Below are 21,625 nucleotides of genomic sequence, written 5' to 3' on the forward strand. Positions count from 1 at the left end.
TTTTAATATCGGTCTCGAAAACAACACGGTTGGCACAACAAGCTCCGCCCATAAATACGTGACGTAACCTAGATTTTTAGGAACGAAATTTAAGAATGTTTAGACCAATCTAGAATAATAGAGATGGGTGTTTTACAATCCATTATTATCTAAATTCAGTCTAAAAATAATCTCAGTCTTTTCTGACAAGTAAATAAGCTATTTAACATTGCATATTTAAGAATGAGCTCAAAAAAGCGTGATAACAAAGAAAGTCACAAGTTCGAACCCCACATGAAGCAATCTTTTTTCTAAATATCCAACTGTGGCCTCAGACAGATGAACATTGGCTTTTATTATAGTAAAGATTGTAGTAAAGGTTTGTCCGAGAAGTGTCTTTGAACCATATATGGATTTATTGCTTGAATTCTTATGTGTCATTGTCATTATGTGTCATTGTCATGTGACATTTTTATAAAATTCAATGAGTAGTAAAGTTTTCCATAGAATTAACTTGTACGTTAATCAAAATTTATACAATGCAATCATGTTGCTACAGTCATTTAGAACGAGCTTTAGCAATTTTAAAATGTTTTATTATTAAACTGAGGGCTGCGCCTACTTGACTGTATCACAAAAACAACACAAAGCAAAAGAAATAATCATATTATCTTCATGGCATTACACAAAAATGAAGTATGTGTAATAACAAAAAACATTAACGTCATGGCAGTTTTGGGACAATGATTGTTAAATACATAAGTAACTACAAGATGCATATATAGTTCAAGAGGTACTCATGTTTGTATAAAAATAGAAGGGCTTGAGTGGTCAATATACACCTTGTATTACATGTCAGGGTGAGACAGGCTGTTACATATTAGAGTGAAATGTCATCTCTTGACATAGGTATGCAGGTGGTTCAGCTTAGGCGAACATCTGCTGATCATTTTGATTGACATGAATGAGGGAATAAATAGCAGGATGCTGGAGAATTATGGGAATTATTAATAGCGGATAGTCGAAGTATACCAGTCTTTGGTTTAGGTATGGGCGTGTAGCTGTCAATGCGCAACTATACAATAATTTATGAGAGTGAGATACAAAAACATTAAAAAAAAGAAAATAAATACAAAGATTGTCAAACTCAAACATGATATTCACCAGGAAACTGCAAAGATGAACCTAGAACCTTTCCTATAGGTCGGTGATGATGAGGATAATGTTTGTGCTGCGAATGGTTGCTGCTTCTGCCACTAGAATGCTGACTCGGGGTGGCGGGGTGTCGAGAAGCAAAGTTTTTTACAGGCATATATTGTCTCACGGTATTGTTGTTATTGTTTGTCTGATAGGAGGCTTTTCTTGAACGGCTGGAGTATTTGTTACAGCTATTTGTGCATGAGTTTGCCCAAATATCAAGGCTGTTACAGCCAAGAACGCATAGTCCACTAGTTACCCCTGGAAGCAGACCTGAAAGAATTTTGAGTGTATAAATTTCGATACTCGGTGTGTTAGTGGAAGAACGATCATACCAGGATTCTTGATGTACGTACTCGTATAAATAACAAGCGAGGAGACAAGTCGATGGAACTGTGTAGAACACACTAAATATGCCGATCCGTACTAGTAGCACTTCTATTTTGTCGTCACTCTTTGTCGTTTCTTTTTTTTCTTGTCGAAAAAGTAAAATATAACCAGTTAAAAGAAATATAATACCAACAAACAAATAAATAGCAAATGGAACAATTACAAATCCTAATAGACTGTCCGGATTTTCCGTACCGACAAAGCATAAAGCCGTTAGTTCATCGCTGGAAACATGCCGTAGCACGATAATCACGATACTTTGCACAGATGGAATTCCCCAAGCTACTAGATGGAAGTATGAGCTATATAATTCGATAGCGTCATGACTCCATCTAAAACCGGCAGCAAGAAGCCACGTCAGTCCGAGGATAACCCACCATAGCGCTGCCGCCGTGCTGAAATAGTATAGAAGGAGAAAAATAACGGCACAATTTGTGTTCTCTAACTCTTCTGTCATGAGATATTCACTGTCACATGTGATTAACATGCGGCCCGCGATAAGCCGTAGCAAGTACCCGATAGAGTACATGGCGTAGCAGAGGCAGAGGAATATGATGGGTCTCTTAGGGTACTTGAACTTGGATGTATCAATGAAGAATGTTATAACTGTAAGAACGCTGAACAGGAAGCAGAAGGATGTCCAGACTGCCATCCAAATCTCGGTAAACTGCTTCTCGCTACAAAATTAATACCAATTTCATGTTGATATGGCCTTGATATGACCTTGCTAGAATCATGTCTTAATTGCACTGAATGGCAATTTTTTGGATGAAGGGTTTTTTGAAACAGGACAACAGATAACAAAGATAATAGACAACAGAGACACTACAACTATAATGCTGCTACTAGTATTATTACTACTACTGTTACTACTACTATTACTACTACTACTATTACTACTACTGTTACTACTACTACTACTACTATTACTACTATTACTACTACTACTATTACTACTACTATTACTCCTATAGCAATTCTAGTTTCAAGTTGAAAAAGTTGCACCTACAATCCCCTAGTCTAAGAAACACTGTATAGTGCAACTGTGTGGTACCAAGTTATGATTTTTTGGTAAACCTTACTGAAGAATACCAGCATGTCTAGTCAAGTAATACGGGCAGCCAAAAATAGATATGCAAGATTCACATCTTGCGATCATAACGTACGGGCTTCCATTATAGAAAGTGTTAAAGTAGAAATCGTTGCTGACGTTGGAACAATTTTTATCATTTTAATACCCCAGCTTATAGGATTGGAAACTTTAAGTCACTGCTGACTTCAATGGCAAGACTTGGCAGCCAGTGAGAGTCTTGGCCTTTGCTTATGTTAGTTAAGGTGAGAAATGTCTCTGCTGGTCTGTCTGCAGTGATCATACCTGTTCTTGCTGACAACATTATTGCTCTTAGACAAGCGATATATTAGTTAGGTCAGCAGGTCAGTCATTTGTAAAAGGTCAGAAGAAATTAGCAAAATATTTCTCTAATGATTCAGCATGCCAAGTTCAGCACGATTCTTGACACAACAGGTAATTTGTAATACTTTGTCTGCAAAAGTCGTGAACAGGAAGTGATGTAGGCTTTATGGGGGTTTCATAACTGGGCGTCTCTTGACAGAAAACCACGAGTCCAAAAAAACTTGGCTATAAGCTTCAGCTTTTTAAAAAAAAGGTTTTCATATCAGTGGTAGCGCAGCTGGAAAATATTGACAACTTTGCAAATTCGACGTTAAATCTAAGCATTCAAATTACAAAAGGATTTATGAGAGGTTATGCTGTGATTGAATCAGTGTGAAGGCGGAAGTATGTTAGTTTTTTTATTAATACCTTTGTAAGTCAGACACAAAAACTTCAGCAAAAGAAGTTCATTTAAATATAATAAACTAAAACTTCGAGCTTTCACAAAACTGCAAGGAAGCAGCAAGATCAAATACCGATAACAATGTCAAGGTTATTTTTTCACAATTTTATAGGCTTTCGGAATGATTTTCTAAATTTTTACATATGTGGCAATTTGGGAAAGGTTTATAAGTTGCAAAGCTAACCTTTGGCTCAACAATACTGTAATAATTGTATTAAAATTGGGTCTATATCTGCTCTTACCATTACATTACATAAACCAGTAAATAAAAATCTAAAAAAATGGCTTTACAAAAATAATTTAGAGTCCCCTTGTCCTTCATCAAACCAGTATGAGAAGTTCTGGGTCCAAGTCAAAGCACTTCTAGGACAAAGACATAGCAGTAAACACTCAAAATATAACCACTTTCGGGTTAACCAGAGTGGATCTAGGAAACTACTATTCCGCGGCTGTACTAGTCAAATAAGAAATAATCTTGAGACAAAAGAGGCTTGTTTACCACAGTTGTAAACCTCTATATCCATAAATAGACTGGGGCTGTATGATCAGTCACCATTTCAATGGGACTCATCTATGATGGTTAACTCAAGTATGCAAAAACAACTGAACCCAAGACCATTACTATACCTTGCGCAAAACACGTTTAACCGCTTTGGCTTGGCACGTGCTAGGAACGGGTGACAGTTGAAATAATTTACTAAGGAGAATAACTTTGCATGTACCAAGCCAATTTAGGGTCAGAGTATTTGCTCTGTTACGTAAATTTCATCAGAAAGTATCAGTACTTTTTCATTATTTGCAATCGGTTTTAGATGTTTGAGTTGATCTGACCCAGGATTTTTTAAGATTAAAATCGATAAAACTTGATGGTGATTAAAACATTCAGATCAAGTGAAAGTGTGGTTATGATGTCTGTAGCTGCAAAGAGATGAACAGAATAGAGACACAATGTTACAAATTAAACGCAACAGCCGATATCTACTATAGCAACTATAGCAACTAGTGATCTCATTTTTTTCTGAGCATTTCAACTGCAATGAATTTTGTCCATTTTATTCTTGAAACATCCTGGCAGTCAATGACCTCAAACATAAAAAAACCACAATTGATAAAAAATATCGATACTTTCTAATAATATCTACTAAACTTCTGTGTAAGTTTATCTTTCAAAATATTTCAATTTAGTAATGTTAGTGTTTCCGCAATTCACTTCGTTAACTAAAACGCTGGTCTGTTATGTCAAATGTTATAGTTGGAAGTGTAACCAAAGGCGAGTTTAGGGTGTAATAGTATTTATACCAATGAACAGCAAAAATCTTGATATCAACTGAAATGAATGAAACCTTGTGACTTTCATTTGGTCTTTCGCTGAATGAATCTTTTTTATAAATAAAACAAAATATTTCGCATATTATTGCTATTAACATTCTAACATCTAACATTGTGTAATGTTTTATTATTTAACCTGATTCGGTAGGTAGCATTCTCACCTGTTAGTAAATAGGTTGTCAACATTGCACCTAGCTCTGCACTCGCCACTGTTGTTGCTGAACCGATAGGCAAATGAATTTCTTTTGTCAGAGCAGAGATCAACATTGAATGAAGGAAGCAAATCTGAAGGTCTCTGCTTCAGGCTGTCTGCAGGTGATTTAGTAGACGATGGAGGGGTATTAGTCAACTCCAGCAAGGTTTTTAGTTCACCGTCTTCTTGGGGAAACTCCATGCACATGGTTTCTTCTGTGTTGTGCTCAGGGAAGACACTGCAATTCAACGCTGCCGGCCACGGTTGACTAACAGCATTGAACAGTGGTTGGCAGCGTCTCTGAAATGTAGAATAACAACTAACTGTTAAGGAACTAAAACATTCCCACTGTTATTATGGATATACAGCTCAGGTAGTGTAAAATTTGAAGAAAAATTTGAATTCAAAAATAAATTTAAAAATTTATACTTGAATTTAAAAGCAATGAATATACATTTAGTTGAGAGAAAATAGTTTTACGTAACAGTAACTATTAATGAAGGTTATAAAATACTAATGAATGACAATTATTTGCTCACTCAAAGAAAAATACTTATATGAGTATTATTATAACTAGTATCCTGGCTAGTATAACTGGTATAACAGTCCGGCGTTCAGTGAGCGATCATGAGGTGTGCCAATAAAGTACGTAGAATAAGTATGTATACAATTATTTCAAAACACTGGAAGGCGGTTGATTAGTGCATGTGTTAGAGAGTTGACTGGTGTGGAAAGGGTCATGAGTTTGAGTCCCAAATACAGAAATCCTTTTCCAACATCTAACAATGGTTTTGGATGGAAGGACACGGCCTTCATTGTAACAAAAGTTAGTCCATTTAAAACTATTGAAAAGAGAGTTTAAACTAGTTAGGCTAACTTCAAAAAGGTAAGAGCTTATTTTGTTTAAAACCCAAATCTTAAGCACATCGAGTTTGTATTTATTTCACTATTCAGCCACAGTTAATATTAAAAAAAAGTAGTAAAAATCATTCTCCTCCATATAATATGAGGGAATAGCGAATAAGGTTTTTAAAAAAAGTTTAAAAGATTGTTATTTTCAAAACACTACATATCAAAACATGTTTTTTCCAATATGACTTCATATTCACTGTTTCCAACGTACGAATGCTGCAGATTTGGAATTGTGCTCCCATTGCTTTGCTGTTCGATAAGTGTTTCATTGACATTTCCATGTTGCGGAATAAAGCAGACGCTTTGTTAAAAGAGCTAAGGATATCTATGCAAGAAGTTGTAGTGACGCATTTGGAATTTCTCAAATTAAAATAGGAATGACTGAAGTAGAGAAAATGTTTAAAGTGGAATTGCTTGTACAGCTTTTTCGTACATGTCATTTGCAAATACTGTTTCTATTTTTTGCAAGTTTAAAACAGGGTAAAAGTTTGCGAGCAACAAAACTTGCTTGGCTTGTGTTTCCATCTCATGGACGACACAAACTGGTGAATTAACTGCCCTCATGGAAATACGGTGATTTTCCACTTCTCCTATGAGGAGCCAGACAAAATGGCTATTTGTATACATGCTGCTAGTAGGCTGCCTGATAATAAGTATACTGCTTTCATGCCTCCAGCAGGCACTGTTTACACAATTTTAAATCTTAACACCTTTCATCAATTAACGTTGCTCTGTATTTACCGTTTAGATCAAGTCTGTTGATGGGTGGGCTATACACTCACCCCTAGTCAGAACAATTCTGAACAAAATATTTATACTATCACGCTGTCTGTTAAGTCTTGATTGGATTACTGTATGAGGATATGAAAGAGAAGTATCATGGAAGCTTTCTCCCTGGCATGACACGTAATCATATGCATGTTTCACACTGTTGAACCAATCTGTCAATCTGACACTTTCCTCTTCTTAAATTCTGCAGATGTCACTTTGCATTCTCTGTCGAATGCGAGTTTCAGGCAAACGATTTCGTGGGATCAAATTATGCTTGGATTAATCGCATTCCTCTAACACTTTTGGAGACAAAATATCCAGGGTAGTACAAAATATGCTATCATTCAATAAAGATGCATAGAGCAACAAGTAGCTGACAGGCTGTGCAGGTACTTTTTGTTTTACCCTTGTCAACTAGCTAACAATAAAATCAAACAAGGCTTACTGTCCTCGTGCAAGGGATTATCTTTCTCTACTCACTAACTCTTTGGATTATCTTTACCAAAGTGATAAATTATGATTATTGGTAAAATAAATATAAAAATTGATTTTCTGTGAACGGATTGGGTATAAAATAATTGTTGTTGTTTGCTTATTTTATGTGATTTAATCTTTTGGTCATGTAGTTACACAGGAAGGTGTCGTTGCTAATGGCAACTAATACAATGCACTAGTACCTGGTAACATATTTTATTAACATAATGCTCTTCTGTAAAGGATATATTTTAATCCTTGCCATGTGCAGTCAAGAGTTAGCGATTATGAAGCAAACATGTGCTAGTGATGTGACATCACATCACTTGGCTGTGACATTTCCTTTATACTCGCTTTGACTTTTAATCATTTTCACGTTCTGAGAACTGAGATAGATCATTCCTGCTTTGTTGTCATTCATTTTTGTTTTGTATGTGTCAGAAAGTTGCCTAGTGTAGTTCATCATAAACACTATGTTTCAGTCATGCCGATGATGCGGATTTGAAATTCTACGCACATTGAAATAAGTATTTCAATAGACATTCATTCGCAAGTTGTGGACTGCTGTGGGCACTTGGTTAAAAAAGATCAGAAATTCTATTCTAGAGATCATAGCAAGGCACCTCTGCCTCACTTAACAGCATGTTTTTAAAATAGGAAATGTAGAAAATATTTCAAATGGAAAAGCTTGCGCGGCGTTTTTAGGGCATTATTCGAAAGTACCGTTCCATATTTTACATTTTATAAAAACTTGCGAGTAACATGACATGCGGGTTTTTCATCTTCGAAACACAGCAATTATCTTTACCATAGAACTACTGTTTGAAGCCATGGATGAATGCTGGGAAAAATGATCGCATCAAACTGGATTCGAACTCCGACCTCAAACCGTGCAAGAATGTTCATACACTGATGCGCTGTGTGATTCAAGCAGCTGATGACACAACTAAGAAGCTATTTCATGAATGGATCATCTTACTTCACTCCAGCCCTTGGCAATTTATGTCTGGTCAATTTTTATTGCCTCAAATTGCAGCATTGTACGAAAGTGGTTGCGCTGTTGCTGCACGCTGTTGCTGCGAATGAATCATGAAATTAGATAGTTCCAATTATTTTTTTATTTGCACTAGACAAATGGCTCTGCCAATTTATGCCGGTGTCATGAAATTACACCATAATAATCATGTAAGAATGATAATTAAACATTTAAAAGCTTTTTACAACCTCTTGTAAGCTGGACATAGTGAATGGACATATTAATGTCAATTTCAACAAAAAGTATTTTATTCTAAAGATTTGTACCAAACATATTTGATAAAACAAACAACATAATATTTGCTACTTTTTTATTTGGAAGTAATATTCATATAATATAATAGGCCTATATGTATATAAATATATATATACATAATTTTTTTTTTCTCCTGGCAGTACTTTGCTTAGAAACGATACTTTGTATTGTGAGTTACCTAGTTAATTAATGAACTATCATGTCAGTCATACCAAGCGTAATATACTGGTATGTTAGTTATATCAAGCGTAATATGCTGGTATGTCAGTTATATCAAGCATAATATACTGGCATGTTAGTTATATCAAGCGTAATATACTGGTATGTTAGTTATATCAAGCGTAATATACTGGTATGTTAGTTATATCAAGCGTAATATACTGGTATGCTAGTCAAGCACAATGCCAGCATGTTAGTCACCGCCAAGATGATGCACTGATATCTTAATCAAATCACTGCTTTGGCATATTAGTCACCTCTGGACATGGTATTTTGGCATATTAGTCACCTCTGGACATGGTATTTTGGCATATTAGTCACCTCTGGGCATGGTATTTTGGAATATTAATCACATCGCGCAAATATGTTTTAATAGTTTTATCTGTCATTTGTATCTGTGTTTTGAGCATTAAAAATTTGGGCTATAGCCAATGTCCAAGAAAATCAACATATAACTGGCAAGACAAAGAATCAGCGTTAAGTGGTAACGAGAAGGGGTACATGTTCTTGAGGAAGACAAATGCAGCGCATTAGGGGGTTAGTTCAACTAGTGCTCAATGCACTGAACAGAGAGACTTGGCCATCTCAACAATGGAATCGTTCTTAATGAACTCTTTCATATACTTGATTCGCTAGTCGTTCAGAGCAAATCAATAGCCTGTATGTTCTATCAGTGCTTATGAAGTGTGGGAGAGTTGGCGACAACGAAGTTTACCCTCCTTTTGTTCCGATTTAGTGTATCGATATTCAATAATGGCCAATATCGACCGGTCAGCTGCATTTCACTTTCGCCGTACTGTCTATTTAGTTACTAGTAAAATAAATAGGGCCAAGTTAAATAAACAAGCTATCAATTGACATGTGACAGGACTAGAGGAACTATTTCAGTGTTCATTGAAAACCTGAAACATATTGGTGAATGAGACATCATATAGCAGGTGCAAATCGGATGTTGCTGTTGCTAGTTGCTCTTTACCTATATTAATAAAACTTAAACGGTAATCTTGCGACGCGCCTATAACTAAACTTTTTCTTAAAACGGTAAATCATCGAACCTTTGAAGATTTAACAAAGTTCAGTTCATAAGTTCATAAGTTCATACACTTGTGTTATACAAAGAATTCACTTATAAAGCCAGTTAAAGGAGTCTGCAACCAAACCACTGACTACTTCTGGCATGATGCTTAGGAACCATGTCTTCAGTCCGGCGTCCGTATGTAAAAACACAGACAAAAACATTAAAGTTAGGTTTGCTAACATATACACGCTGGCCTGTCACATTCATATATAAATAAGCTAAATAGCATTGAACGTGTCATGATATCAACCCGCTCTCCCATGTCATTACCAACTCGTATCACTTGTGGAATGTGTCAAACATTCCAGCCACAGCCAGTTTGCCTACCAGTAGAAAAGTGTGATACTTCTAAAAATAAAACACATGCAGATAGTTTTTCTTACTGTTGTAAGAAAAACAATAAAATTGATCAGAACCCATAGGCATGTTGTCTAGAAAGATTGATCACGGATGGTGATACATTTATCTTACTGCACAAGACAGGGAAGGATGTTTTATCGAATGATGCTAGATATGCTATTACTTACTTTTAGTAAAGATTAAAGCTACGTCAGCATTCATGCTTAATTCAGTTACGCTGAACTAGAGTAAACTCTGAGCCTCAACACGCCTAAAAAGATTCCTATGTCACTTGCCAAATAAAATGTTTCATACTGGGCATAAAAATGGAGAACAGGACTTCCAATTCAGTTTTATTGGCAATATCAAATATGGCACTTTAAGAGGAAAGGTAAAGAGTTGTAGAGCTCGGTCCAAAAAGTCAAGTTATGGTTGAAAAATAATAACTATGCTAGAAAGGGAAGACACACGCAAATCGACCAGACAAATATTGATAACGTAAAACCAATTTCATAAAGAAATTCAAAAAAATTAATTCTCAGAGACTAAACTTTACTAAAAACCTCCAAGTTGTCTGAAGTCAAACTTGGAGGTTAAGAAAAAATATTACTTTCAACAAGATTTGAACTCATGACTTTTTCCTCAGAAGACTGACACTCCCCACTCGCTCCAGTCAATCACCTTGCTGTGTTTCAGAACACTGGTGAAGTTACTTATCACAACCCGTGATGTCTCACAGCGCAGTGCACTAATTTGTAATAACATTGCAATGCTGCTTCTGTAAGCACAACCGACTACAACTGCATATAGGTATTGTAACAAAGTAAGTTAACTACATGAAAAGATAACTCTAAGATTAAACACTTTTGCTGTTGGTCCCCGAGTTGAGAACAATGATGAGATCTGAACATAATTCAGTTTCGAACTTTCAAATGGGTCAAATGTACAATGCCTAGACTGCCCGCATACCAGTCTAACAATATAATTTACTTCTAATTCAATTCTGTCTATTCTCTTTCAAGTCACATTTCTATTGCGGTAGCTTGCTTTTAGTGAACAAAAAAGTTATGAAATCGCAAATAGATCAAGTCATGAATAAACAGTTTTATCATATTTTGTGTCTGCTGTTCATATCAATTTCTGATCGGGAGGTATTTTTACTACATGCAACCCCAATTTGTATTGAAGAACTTACACAAAACTTGAGTAGATTTTATCAGAAAGTATCGATATTTTTCATCATATGCGGTCGTTTTTGATTTTGAGGTGATCTGATTGCCACGATGTTTTAAGAAAACTTGATCAGGATTAAAATGCTCAGAACGAGCGAAAGTGCGATTATGACGTCTATAGTTGCAAAGTGACCAACAGCACAGAGACGGGTAACGCCGCAACATGAACACAATAGCCGATATCAACTATAGTAACGATAGCAACTAGTGACATCATTTCACACGTATTCTTCTTCTGAGCGTTTTAACTACAGTTTTGTTGATTTTAATCTTATAACATCCTAGCAGTCAGATCATCTCAAACATCAAAAAAAATCACAAACGATAAAAAAATACCGTTGCTTTCTCTACTAACACTTTGGGCAAGTTCAAATCTAAACCGTCAGAAATAGGAACAGAAGGTGGAAGTCCTGACAAGTGTAAAGATACGACAGTTCAGAGGCTATTGTACTAGTAATAGCATTTATGGGTATGAAGACATAGATGGTCCAGATAATGACAGGTAGTAGCTAATTGCCATAATTGCTTGTGACATGTTGGAGATTGCATGCTCCAGCTAGTACAACAGGCAACTGAGTGCAACTGGTGTCAGGCATTCGTATGCGTCATCAGTGTCACTATTAGCCTCTGTTTATAGGCTTGTATGGCACTTAGCAAACCCCACCTCTGGGAGAATGGAGCTTAGGTTTTAAGGCTTTCATCTGATTATCAGATGGGTTGCTAATCCTGTGCTGAAAAGACAGATAGACTGGGAGCTACAGTAGGATTAATGACAGCGATAAGATCTTTGCTTGTGTTTTTGCTAGCACCCCCTGACACATGGTAGCGTTCTAGGCTAATCTTGGAAAAACATGTGCAAACTGAAAATACATAACAATCTTACTTTAGTTTCTATTTATTATGTAAAACTTCAACAGACTTCTAGGTATTACCTAAACTAGTACGATGGCAGCACCTCACGTCTTTAGAAATTGCAATGTGTATTAACTATGTACACAATTATTCGTATATGTAGTAAGGTAATCAAGTGGTGCACAGATATTCTGATTTGCGTGGAGTCTGAATATCGGAGTTGGATTCCTGTGCAGGGAAATCTTTTTCTAAGTGTTTTTAGCATGGCTTCAGACAGATGGATGGATCAGCTCTTATTATAGTAAATATTATGATAAAGGTTAGTTAGTGAACTGGAATTTCATAGAGCCAACCAGAGAAACAACCGTAACCCGTGCCAGTTGAATCAGTTGGCTCGTAGCACAGAGTCGAAGTGCGGTTGAAGTGCCGGGCAGTGAGTGTGACAAATTGACGCTTATTGTGACACGTTGAGTGAAGATAATTACAAATTGCCTCGAGCAACTATTGAGCAGACAATAGAGATCTATTTGAGCCGAACACTTCACAGTTCAGCAACTTAGCGTTGTTAGGTAACAACCCTCATTCCAGGGCTTATACTCACACATAGCATAAAGGTCGTGAGAAATAATCCTGGATAATACCTTATTAAATAATATTTGTTATAACTTTGTTCGCAAAACCATGCTTGCTGTCCTTAACAGAAAATGTTTCCTCTGGGTCGAAAAACATAAAAATAACTTCATAGATAATACCTAGAACAGAGAAGGAAAACGTTTAAAGTTATGATTTCATAACTGTCATTATTTCGTATATACATGTATAAGCATTTCTCAAACTACTTTCGCTTCAGTTAAACTTTGCTGCTGTTTTCACAGCTGATGGCATAAATCCAAACAACAACAGCATATAATTTAATGCAAAGAAAGCAGTAGCCTCAAGGATTAGTCCAAAGTTGAAAAGATCAGCTGTCTATTTTCTTTACGTTTGATGAGTCATGTGTCAAACTTTGAATGAATGTTTATTTAATTTTCTGTGTGCTGATTTTGTTGTTATGCCAACAGCATAGGGGAACTTAAAATCATGCATTAATGCAAGTAAGAATGCTACGCATTATGCAAAGGCAGCATATTTAGACATGTCAGTGTTCTGAATGCTATCAGCGCAGCGGAGAGATTTACTAGCCAAGTTTGTTAGTCAAAACAAGTGGAAGTAGAATAGTATACCAGAGACATGCCAATATCATAGTTTAATAACTGTCACACAACACCGTAATGTCCACCCAGTGGTGGCATGGTCTAATCAAACGTCGCTTGACACCATGAGAAAAACATTGTGTCACGGTGTCAATTGATAGCCGGTGATAAACAGGAGTTGCAGTTGCGTCAAAGATGGTTTCCTCCAGTCAACAGCCACCCGATTATAATTGTCACTTCAGTATATTCATCAAAACTGTTGACAGCTGTACTAAAGAATGGCAAGTGGCCGAAAGTGTCAGTCCTAAATGAAAAACTTCGGTCCAAGTGAGGCCAGAAATTTGAGAAACCATCTGCCCTCTGCGAGGTTTCTTTTGGTCAAGAAAGCAGCTGCAGTCTATCTGTAGAGCGTTGTAGATATGCATGCTAATATATAATTTAAATTCGTCCATTGTTACCACATCTTCAAAACTCTTCAGCTCAGCGCAAATATCCATATTTTACTGCAACTGTCTTGATGACATAACCACAATTCGACCACGAGTAGATAGACGCTCACGTCTCCTATTGCTAATCACCATTTACAGACCTCGATGTTTCCAAGCAAGCTTACATTATTATATTGTTAGTCTTAAAAAAGAATGGATTGAAAAATAAACTTCCACGCTTGCTACTAAAATGGACAGACATCATGTTAATTTTAAAACCTGCTACAAAGAGGAGGGTGTTTGAGGTTAAATGTGTCCGCTAGCGCTTGCCTAAAGTGATTACATTAAATGTCTTGAGAGAGGGAGAGAAAGAGGGGGAGAGAGAGAGGGTGAAAAAGAGATAGAGAGGGTGAAAGAGAGAGAGAGAGGGTGAAAGAGAGAGTGAGAAGAGAGAGTGAGATAGAGACAGAGGAAGAGAGAGAAGGGAAAGAGAGAGGGAGAAGAGAGTTGGAGAAAGATAGAGAGCGAGAAAGAGAGAGAGGGAAAGAGAGAGAAATAGAGAGAGAGAGGGAGAGAGAGAGAGAGGGAGAGAGAGAGAGAGAGAGGGAGGGAGAGAGTGAGAAAGAGAGTAAAAAGAGAGAGAAGAGAGAGAGGGTGAATAATGATGAGAGAGTACAAGGGTTTGTGAGCGTATCTGTGAGTGAATAAAAAGATGTGCAAAGGGGTTAAAGGGTGAAACTGAGATATAAGTCAACAGAGCTATCTAAAGAAAAAGATACAGCTAGATGTCACATCATCTCTGATTGGATAAGATCTAACGGTAAATGGAGAGTATGTAGCGGGTCATGTTACCGCCTGCCTACTGCTGCGTCAGAGTCATAGTCCTGTCCTATTACTCGACTGTACACAAGAGCACAAGGCAGTTTAGGGGACAGCTAATACATTCTCTTGTAAAAGAAAGAGTCAAACACAGGAATGTGTTAATGGTATTGTTCTATGGACAAATATTTAAGAGTTCTATTCAAGTAAGGGCAAAGAATTTTTTGGTCCAGTTAGTTTAAATTTGAAGTTTTTGTGGATGTACCTTTTTAAAACACTCCATTGCCATCGAAGAAAACATTAAAAAGTAAGGCCGTGGTGGTTTTGTTTTACCACCAGAACATCAGTGCGTTAGGCCTACTCAGTGTTGTGACATAAATTCAAAACAGCACTTGTATGTTACGACGAGCAAAACTTTGCAGAAGTAGTTCGTGTAACAGAATGATAAATCGATTCGCAAACATCATCATGGCTAACGTACTGACACAGGCAGCTCAACTCAGCGGCTGAGAACTTGTGTTTGTTTGCAGACTACTAACAGTGTTATACTATAACAGAGAAATTGGATATTCGAGAAGGCAAACAGAATTATAACTGACTGAGTGAAATGCGAGAGGTAGCCATACCGCACCTGGGCACTAAGTCATCTCTAAGGGAAGGCTAGTAGGCTCGTGATGGGTATTTTATCTCTCCACTTTCCATGTTTGGAATGATAACAGACCAGAAACAACAAACTTGTGTTTTATTCGAGAACTATTGATAACATCCTGAGCTGTGAATGTGTTTGGTAATGGTATAGTGGCTGATTGTGGCTAGCATCTTGGTAAATGCTTGCCAGTAGGACGTGTTGACTCCATCAACTTCCTTCGAGCTTAATTGGTAAGCTTGGAAAACATCACGCGTCTGCTCGGCAAAAAGACAGTATGTTTGTGAAAGGATGAATGGAGAGCCGATGAACACAGTCGCACTCTAGAAGATTAATAAAAAACTTCTTGGAAGCGTAACTGTGAATGTGTAGTATAGTGAGACGTAGTGTTGAGTGTAGGTGAAGTGGGTGTGTAAGACCAACGTCGACACCGGTGAGAATCATGAATTCCAAATTTGGAGCAGAACGCAAAAATTTTCCAAAGCAAAGACAAGGTAGCAAACTACGAAGACCAATAGAACACTGCTAGATTTATGTTTAGTGTGTTAACTCTATAGTAAACCTATTAGATTTATGACAGACACAACACTGCAATACTCAACACTCATTCAATGTAAAACAAGGTACGCAGGAATTGATGTGGCACGTTTCCTCAAGTCTCCCCACTATGCACCTAATAACCAGAATATAAAGACTGATGAATGTTGTGACAAACGGCTTGAAATAGCACCGAGTGGCCAGAACATAGAACTAATCTACAGCTTTGTCTGAGAAGTAATTTGACAGGCTTGTGGCTAAATTGACCAGAATTGTTTTCATACGACACTATTCGCCTTGCCTATGATAAGTTGGCAGTTTTTATCAAAATAAATCCAGTCTCCCGCAAACCAACCAACCGGTTTCAGATTAGATGCATTCAGAAGTTTAATGGAAAAGTTTATTAAGAGGCTTTGAAAATCTAATTTATGAGAGAATAATGAATCTGTTGTGTTTCCAATATATCGTCGATGACTTGGCCTTAGGGACAGAGTCATGTTAATGGACGGCTGCAATTAGACGTCATCTTTGGACACCGCAAAAACCACTGATATTTCTTATCCTAAATAATTGTGACAGAAAATTTCAAGAAGGCGGTCAACAATTGCCATGACACGACTAGCAATTGCTTGTAGTGACAGTGACTGACAAGTGCTCCATGTCATACTGCAGTTATGTGCCAACAGCGTTAGCTTGTTTGTATCAGCATTGCTGAGTTGAGATTTAAACACTGGGTTTTCATGCTGAGCTCGTTTTAAAGTTGATCGTTTAAAAAGTGTTATATGAGCTTGAGAATAAACGCTTTCAGTTTTCATAGTTGGTTTTGAATTTTTAATTCAAAGTTTTAAATTAGTTGAAACGCTCGATCTGAGCATTTTTGTCGCAAATCATTTTAGCAGTCAGATCACCTCAAACATCAACGACCATCGCAAATGATAAAAACATACCGATACTTTTGGATATAATCTACTACTATCTGTAAACACAGCTATAGGCCAACACCAGGCCAAAGCCAAAAAAAAATTAGACTTAAAAGGTCGATTTTGTCAAAAATCCGTCGCCCATGGAAGACAGCAGGCCCTGAACGATCTAACTGTGCCAAAATTAACCTTAATATTAAGTAAAAGTAAAAGTAAAGTAAGCAAAAGTAAAAAGCATGGCTAGAAATTTTTAGACAAATGAGGCTGAGTCATTCAGGATTGCTACCGACTCTGACACCCGTTATGCCATGACCACTATAGTTATTATTTCAACATTCATCAATTCATGCAAAATGAGACATCAAGGATCGGATTAAAAAAAAGATCGACCTTTTGGAATGTTGTTGGGCCTACTGACAAATCCCGCAAATTTACCTAAATCAATCTTTTAAAATAAAATTTGGGCTGAGGACAAAATTCAATACTGTTGTTGTCGAGAAACTGTAAAAGGAGAAGTTTCTTTAATGTTACACAATTTGTCACTGATATTATTGAGGCATCAATCTATCATAACTAGCATCAAGTACAGTCAAGCCTCTATACTTGCATCGCCTTAAAATACAATTTCTTTAACAAAATTCATTTTTAGAGGTTTCACTGTAATTTTTTGTATCGTTTACTTGTACTTCCTTCTATAGTGCCAGCTTGTATACCAGCTTTTAAGACTACATTCAAAGTTTTTCTTTTGGTTCATCAAGTTTCTGAGCAAATTACCAAACTAAATATATGATATTTTTCCTTATTTCTAAGAATGTTGAACATTGTTTGAGCAGGTACAGCACTATTACAGCGGTTTGTAACACGCAGTGTTGACTGCGATCTGATATAGCGAATTATAAGTGGCTGCCAGAGTGAAAGGATAATAATAGGCAGCGGTGTCAGACAGAGGTAATAGGCTTGAGATAAAGAACATCCTTCGCTGCCTTCACGCCGTGTCAGCAGAAGTTTAAATGATGAGCTACTCTCACATGCTGCCTGCCAACACGCTGCCTGCCGAGATGCCCTGCCTGCCGAGATGCCCGCTTAATGCAGCTGGCAGTTGAGCACTTAGCGTCAGCCTCCACCACGGTAAACTTTGCTAGATTTGCAAGAAAGCTAGTTGAATCAGCGTGGCCTGTGTAAGTATATTGTGTATAGTTATTATCGTGGTGGGAGCAGTGGTGGCCATGTGGTCTAGAACACAAGACCTGCAGACAATGGGTTGGGATTCAATTCCCAAAAATCCCACTGGTGTGACAGGAATTACATCTGTAAATTTCTCTCCGAAATTAAGCGTGTTTCAAGTCATTGAGGTTCCCTTGTCATCGGCCTCAGACATGTCCAATCAAGAAAGCAGAGACATCGTTTATGTAATGATGCTCAGGAAAAACTATACGTAGCCTCTGCTTTCAGTAAGCTAAGGAGACATCATAGTTTATTTTCAATAGAATGCTCACACATAGTCAAGAAAGAGGTGAGATTTGGTAGGAAAAGTCAGCACAGTTTCGTCAACCTATCAATACGTAACGTTTTCAATGTCTGTGAGACTTTTTCGTGTTCATATTTGTTTAATGTCGGCCGGAATAATGAATATATCTATGTCAGAAATCTATTTGAGAGATCTGTTGCTACGATGCTATGGAAACGGGTTTTCCCTCTGACCTATCACCTCATTTCTTCATTAACTGCACATAAATATAAATTTATGGCTCTGATATCAAAGGCGTGAACAAGCAATTACACACGCAATGTGTGGACTGCCATATAATATTCATGTAGTTTATGCCAGAAGCCCTATCAGTGCCAAATGAAAAACATAGATCATAATTTCTTATTGTGAGGCCAGCTTCTGCTATTCATCTATCGGTCTGGGAAAAAATGACATGTTCAGATAGTGGCTGATCAACCATTTTGTTCTATAAACTTTTGTGCCTGAAAATTAGGACATTTATTCTAAAAAGTTTCTGACGAAGTCTTGAGTTATGCAGAAGGTCTGCCACTGTCGGTGTATACAAATAAATTTAAATATATTTCTGCTTTCTAACTCATTACAGACTTCCATCTCTCAACTTCGTAATGCTCAAGGTAAAATAAGCTGTCGGCAGCGAAGTTAATTAGAAGCTGGCAGCAAACGCGTATACGGTTTGCGTAAAGGGCAGATACATTAGCGTAAAATTCAATAACATACATTAGAGTAAATGATAATTAAACCGTGTATAATATAGACAAGCTTCCTTGACCTCATTTCGATAAAAAAAATTTCTGCTACTCTAAGAACGAAACATATTTTCACCAAAACATCGATCCATTAAAAAAAACCTTTGTAAAGTAGGCTTAGACAAACAAACTTTTGGCCAGTAAACTGCATGTTTGTGCAAACCATAACTTGATCGGTTTATGCCCTTCCCTACCGCTGCAAGTGCTTTTAAGTACGACTTGAATATTGTTCAAAATTTTTCTAAAACTGATATAAAATACAACTTGTTTTATGCTTTCTCTAGCAAAACACAAGCCTTGAATTTGTAGAATAGCCCTAGAGCCTGGCAGGTGTTAAAATTGTGTTAGGGGCACGCATGACCATTACACTTGATAGTTGTAGATGAAATACAAAACAGAGTTGATTCTCACCTTCACATTTTCGCAAACGGACCTGCATGGTCCAATGAGCTGTTCTACCTGCGGGTCGCACATGGGTACAAACGCCGTGCAGAGAAAAGGCTTCAATTGTTGCGAACAACCTGTCATCACCAATGTTCGAAAACCCTCTAAAGTCATGACAGACTGCTGTTGGGTGTAGGAACCCTGGTCCAGAAAGCTTGGATTTCCTGTGTTGTTATACGCAAGCTCTCCTTTGCAAATATCAACTATAATCGGCTCACATGTTCGTCTCGGTTTGTCAAACGTATCTAGTTGAAAAACTAATTCTGATGAAGAGAGGGACAGAATCTGAAAGATGATGGCGATATAACGGTGAAGGTGAGAGTTAGGAACCCTCATGTTGACAGCTTTATGGTACTAGTAGTCGGCTGAGAGACCCTCCAGTGCACGTTGCACACCCGCCTTATCTATCACTCTCATATCATATAGCTATTAGCTCCATTTACCACTATGCAAATAGCATTGACCAATCAGCAACGGGGATGAGTTACTCATCTATCCAATTGTTGATTAGACGGTACTTCCAAGCTCCTCCTACCTGTTTGTAAATAATTCTTATTACTTCAAGTCATGCTAATGGATAGCCGTAAGCTATTATGTTTAAATTCCTTCCTCTCACCGTGTCTGGCAGCACAGAGAAAGTCAATACTCTTTCATTTGCATCTCTTGTTCATAAAATGGCTTATCTAAAGCACTTCTGTAACAATGCGGCCACTAAAGTGGAACACAGAACAGTCTAATAAGGCGAATTACAATGCATCTCTGATTGTTAGCTTGTGCTCCAAACATGTAAAAATTCATGGCCTTTGTCAAATACGTAGTTTAAGTTCATAATTTTTCTAATAACACCAATGATATCATGCTGCCCTTCACAAACATCCTGGGGTGTTCACACGGTCAGTATGTTTCTTGATGACCTGGTAAAAATCATGGCTGTATTTAAATGCATACTGACAATGTTTTTCAGTTCCAACTTGCCCTCCTCTCCTGTATATCTTTGAAGTTTTTAAAACCTGAAGAAAGATTACAAGTTTATTTTTTAATTAAAAGAAAGATGTATAAGCGTTTGCTATGTGTACAGGTTTGCTATGTGTACAGGCTTGCTATGTGTAAGGGTTTGTTGTGCTGCCTTTGTAGCTAAAGATAATAAAAGCAGAAATTGCTTATTCAGCTTAGTTATTTATATATACATGAATATATATGAATATACAGTATCTTGTATAACATATATTTTATACCATATCTGTATGTAGGCCTACATATTGTATAAATTTATACCATATCCACATGTATATGTACATATTGTATATATTGAATAGCATATATATGTACATATATATATTTAATAGCGTGTTACATAAAAATAGAAAAATATTACAATATGTTATAATAAAAAATTATGACTTTATTATGCTACTTACTTACAATGTTGTAAAAATATTGAAGAGAAGACAACTTTCGTTATGAATTAAGTATTTTTGTTTGTTCTGGAAATGCTGTGGTAATGTCAAAACTGGAAATGTGAATTTGTTAAAGTCATGACATTTGAACGCAGTGAAACATAAATTTACTCAAGAGACTGTTTGACTACTAATTCTGCAAAGTTTAATCACTCATTGACAGAGCAGTTTCTTATGTTACAGAGTTATTACCTTGAATTTACGCGTATTTGACTTATGATACAAAGTATCATAAGTCAAATCATACTTTGTATCTCAAATACTTAAGATACAAAGAATCATAGGTATTTGATCATAGCCCACATGAAGTTTTTGACATAGTCAGAATACCTGATATTGCAGGTAAATTGCAGGTAAATTGCAAGTAAATTGCAGGTAAATTGCGGGTTACCTGGTACCAGGTAAAAAGTAAACCATTTGAAAAAACATAAGCAAATTATTATAATATTTTAGATGGTTTGCTTGTTCATCTGAAAACAATGATGAACAAGCACACAAGTGTTTTTAGGTACAGCAACGTGGCATATTTTAATTATAGTTTGAATTCTTTTATGCCAACTCGCTCACAACATATATATGTACCTAGGAAATTGTTGATCTGATCTTATATATAAATATATAAGTACACGTATATATATATATATATATATATATATATATATTTGCAAGGATTATATAATTTCTATATATTCTTCAAAGTTTGTGTATATGAGTCTGGGTTTGTTCAGCTATAGTTATAACAAATCATGGAATAGAGACTTCGTATCGCAGAAGATATGATCTCGGACTCTCCCGTTCACCAGTCCAACGCCT

The 21,625-nt window shown here is 36.7% G+C and overlaps 1 protein-coding gene across 1 annotated transcript; it reads right to left on the reverse strand.

Annotated features, from left to right (window-relative positions):
• Positions 1 to 561: 561 nt before the first annotated feature.
• Positions 562 to 19,749, reverse strand: LOC137408343 (frizzled-4-like). Its single transcript, XM_068094839.1, has 3 exons — positions 19,323 to 19,749; positions 4,913 to 5,244; positions 562 to 2,243 (listed from the first exon to the last, which is right to left on the reverse strand). The coding sequence occupies exons 1-3, from the start codon at positions 19,689 to 19,691 to the stop codon at positions 1,127 to 1,129; spliced, it is 1,818 nt and encodes a 605-aa protein (XP_067950940.1). The 5' UTR covers positions 19,692 to 19,749; the 3' UTR covers positions 562 to 1,126.
• Between the last annotated feature and the right edge of the window lie 1,876 nt (positions 19,750 to 21,625).

Source organism: Watersipora subatra, chromosome 11 (genome assembly GCF_963576615.1).
Source record: "Watersipora subatra chromosome 11, tzWatSuba1.1, whole genome shotgun sequence".
NCBI lineage: Eukaryota > Metazoa > Bryozoa > Gymnolaemata > Cheilostomatida > Watersiporidae > Watersipora > Watersipora subatra.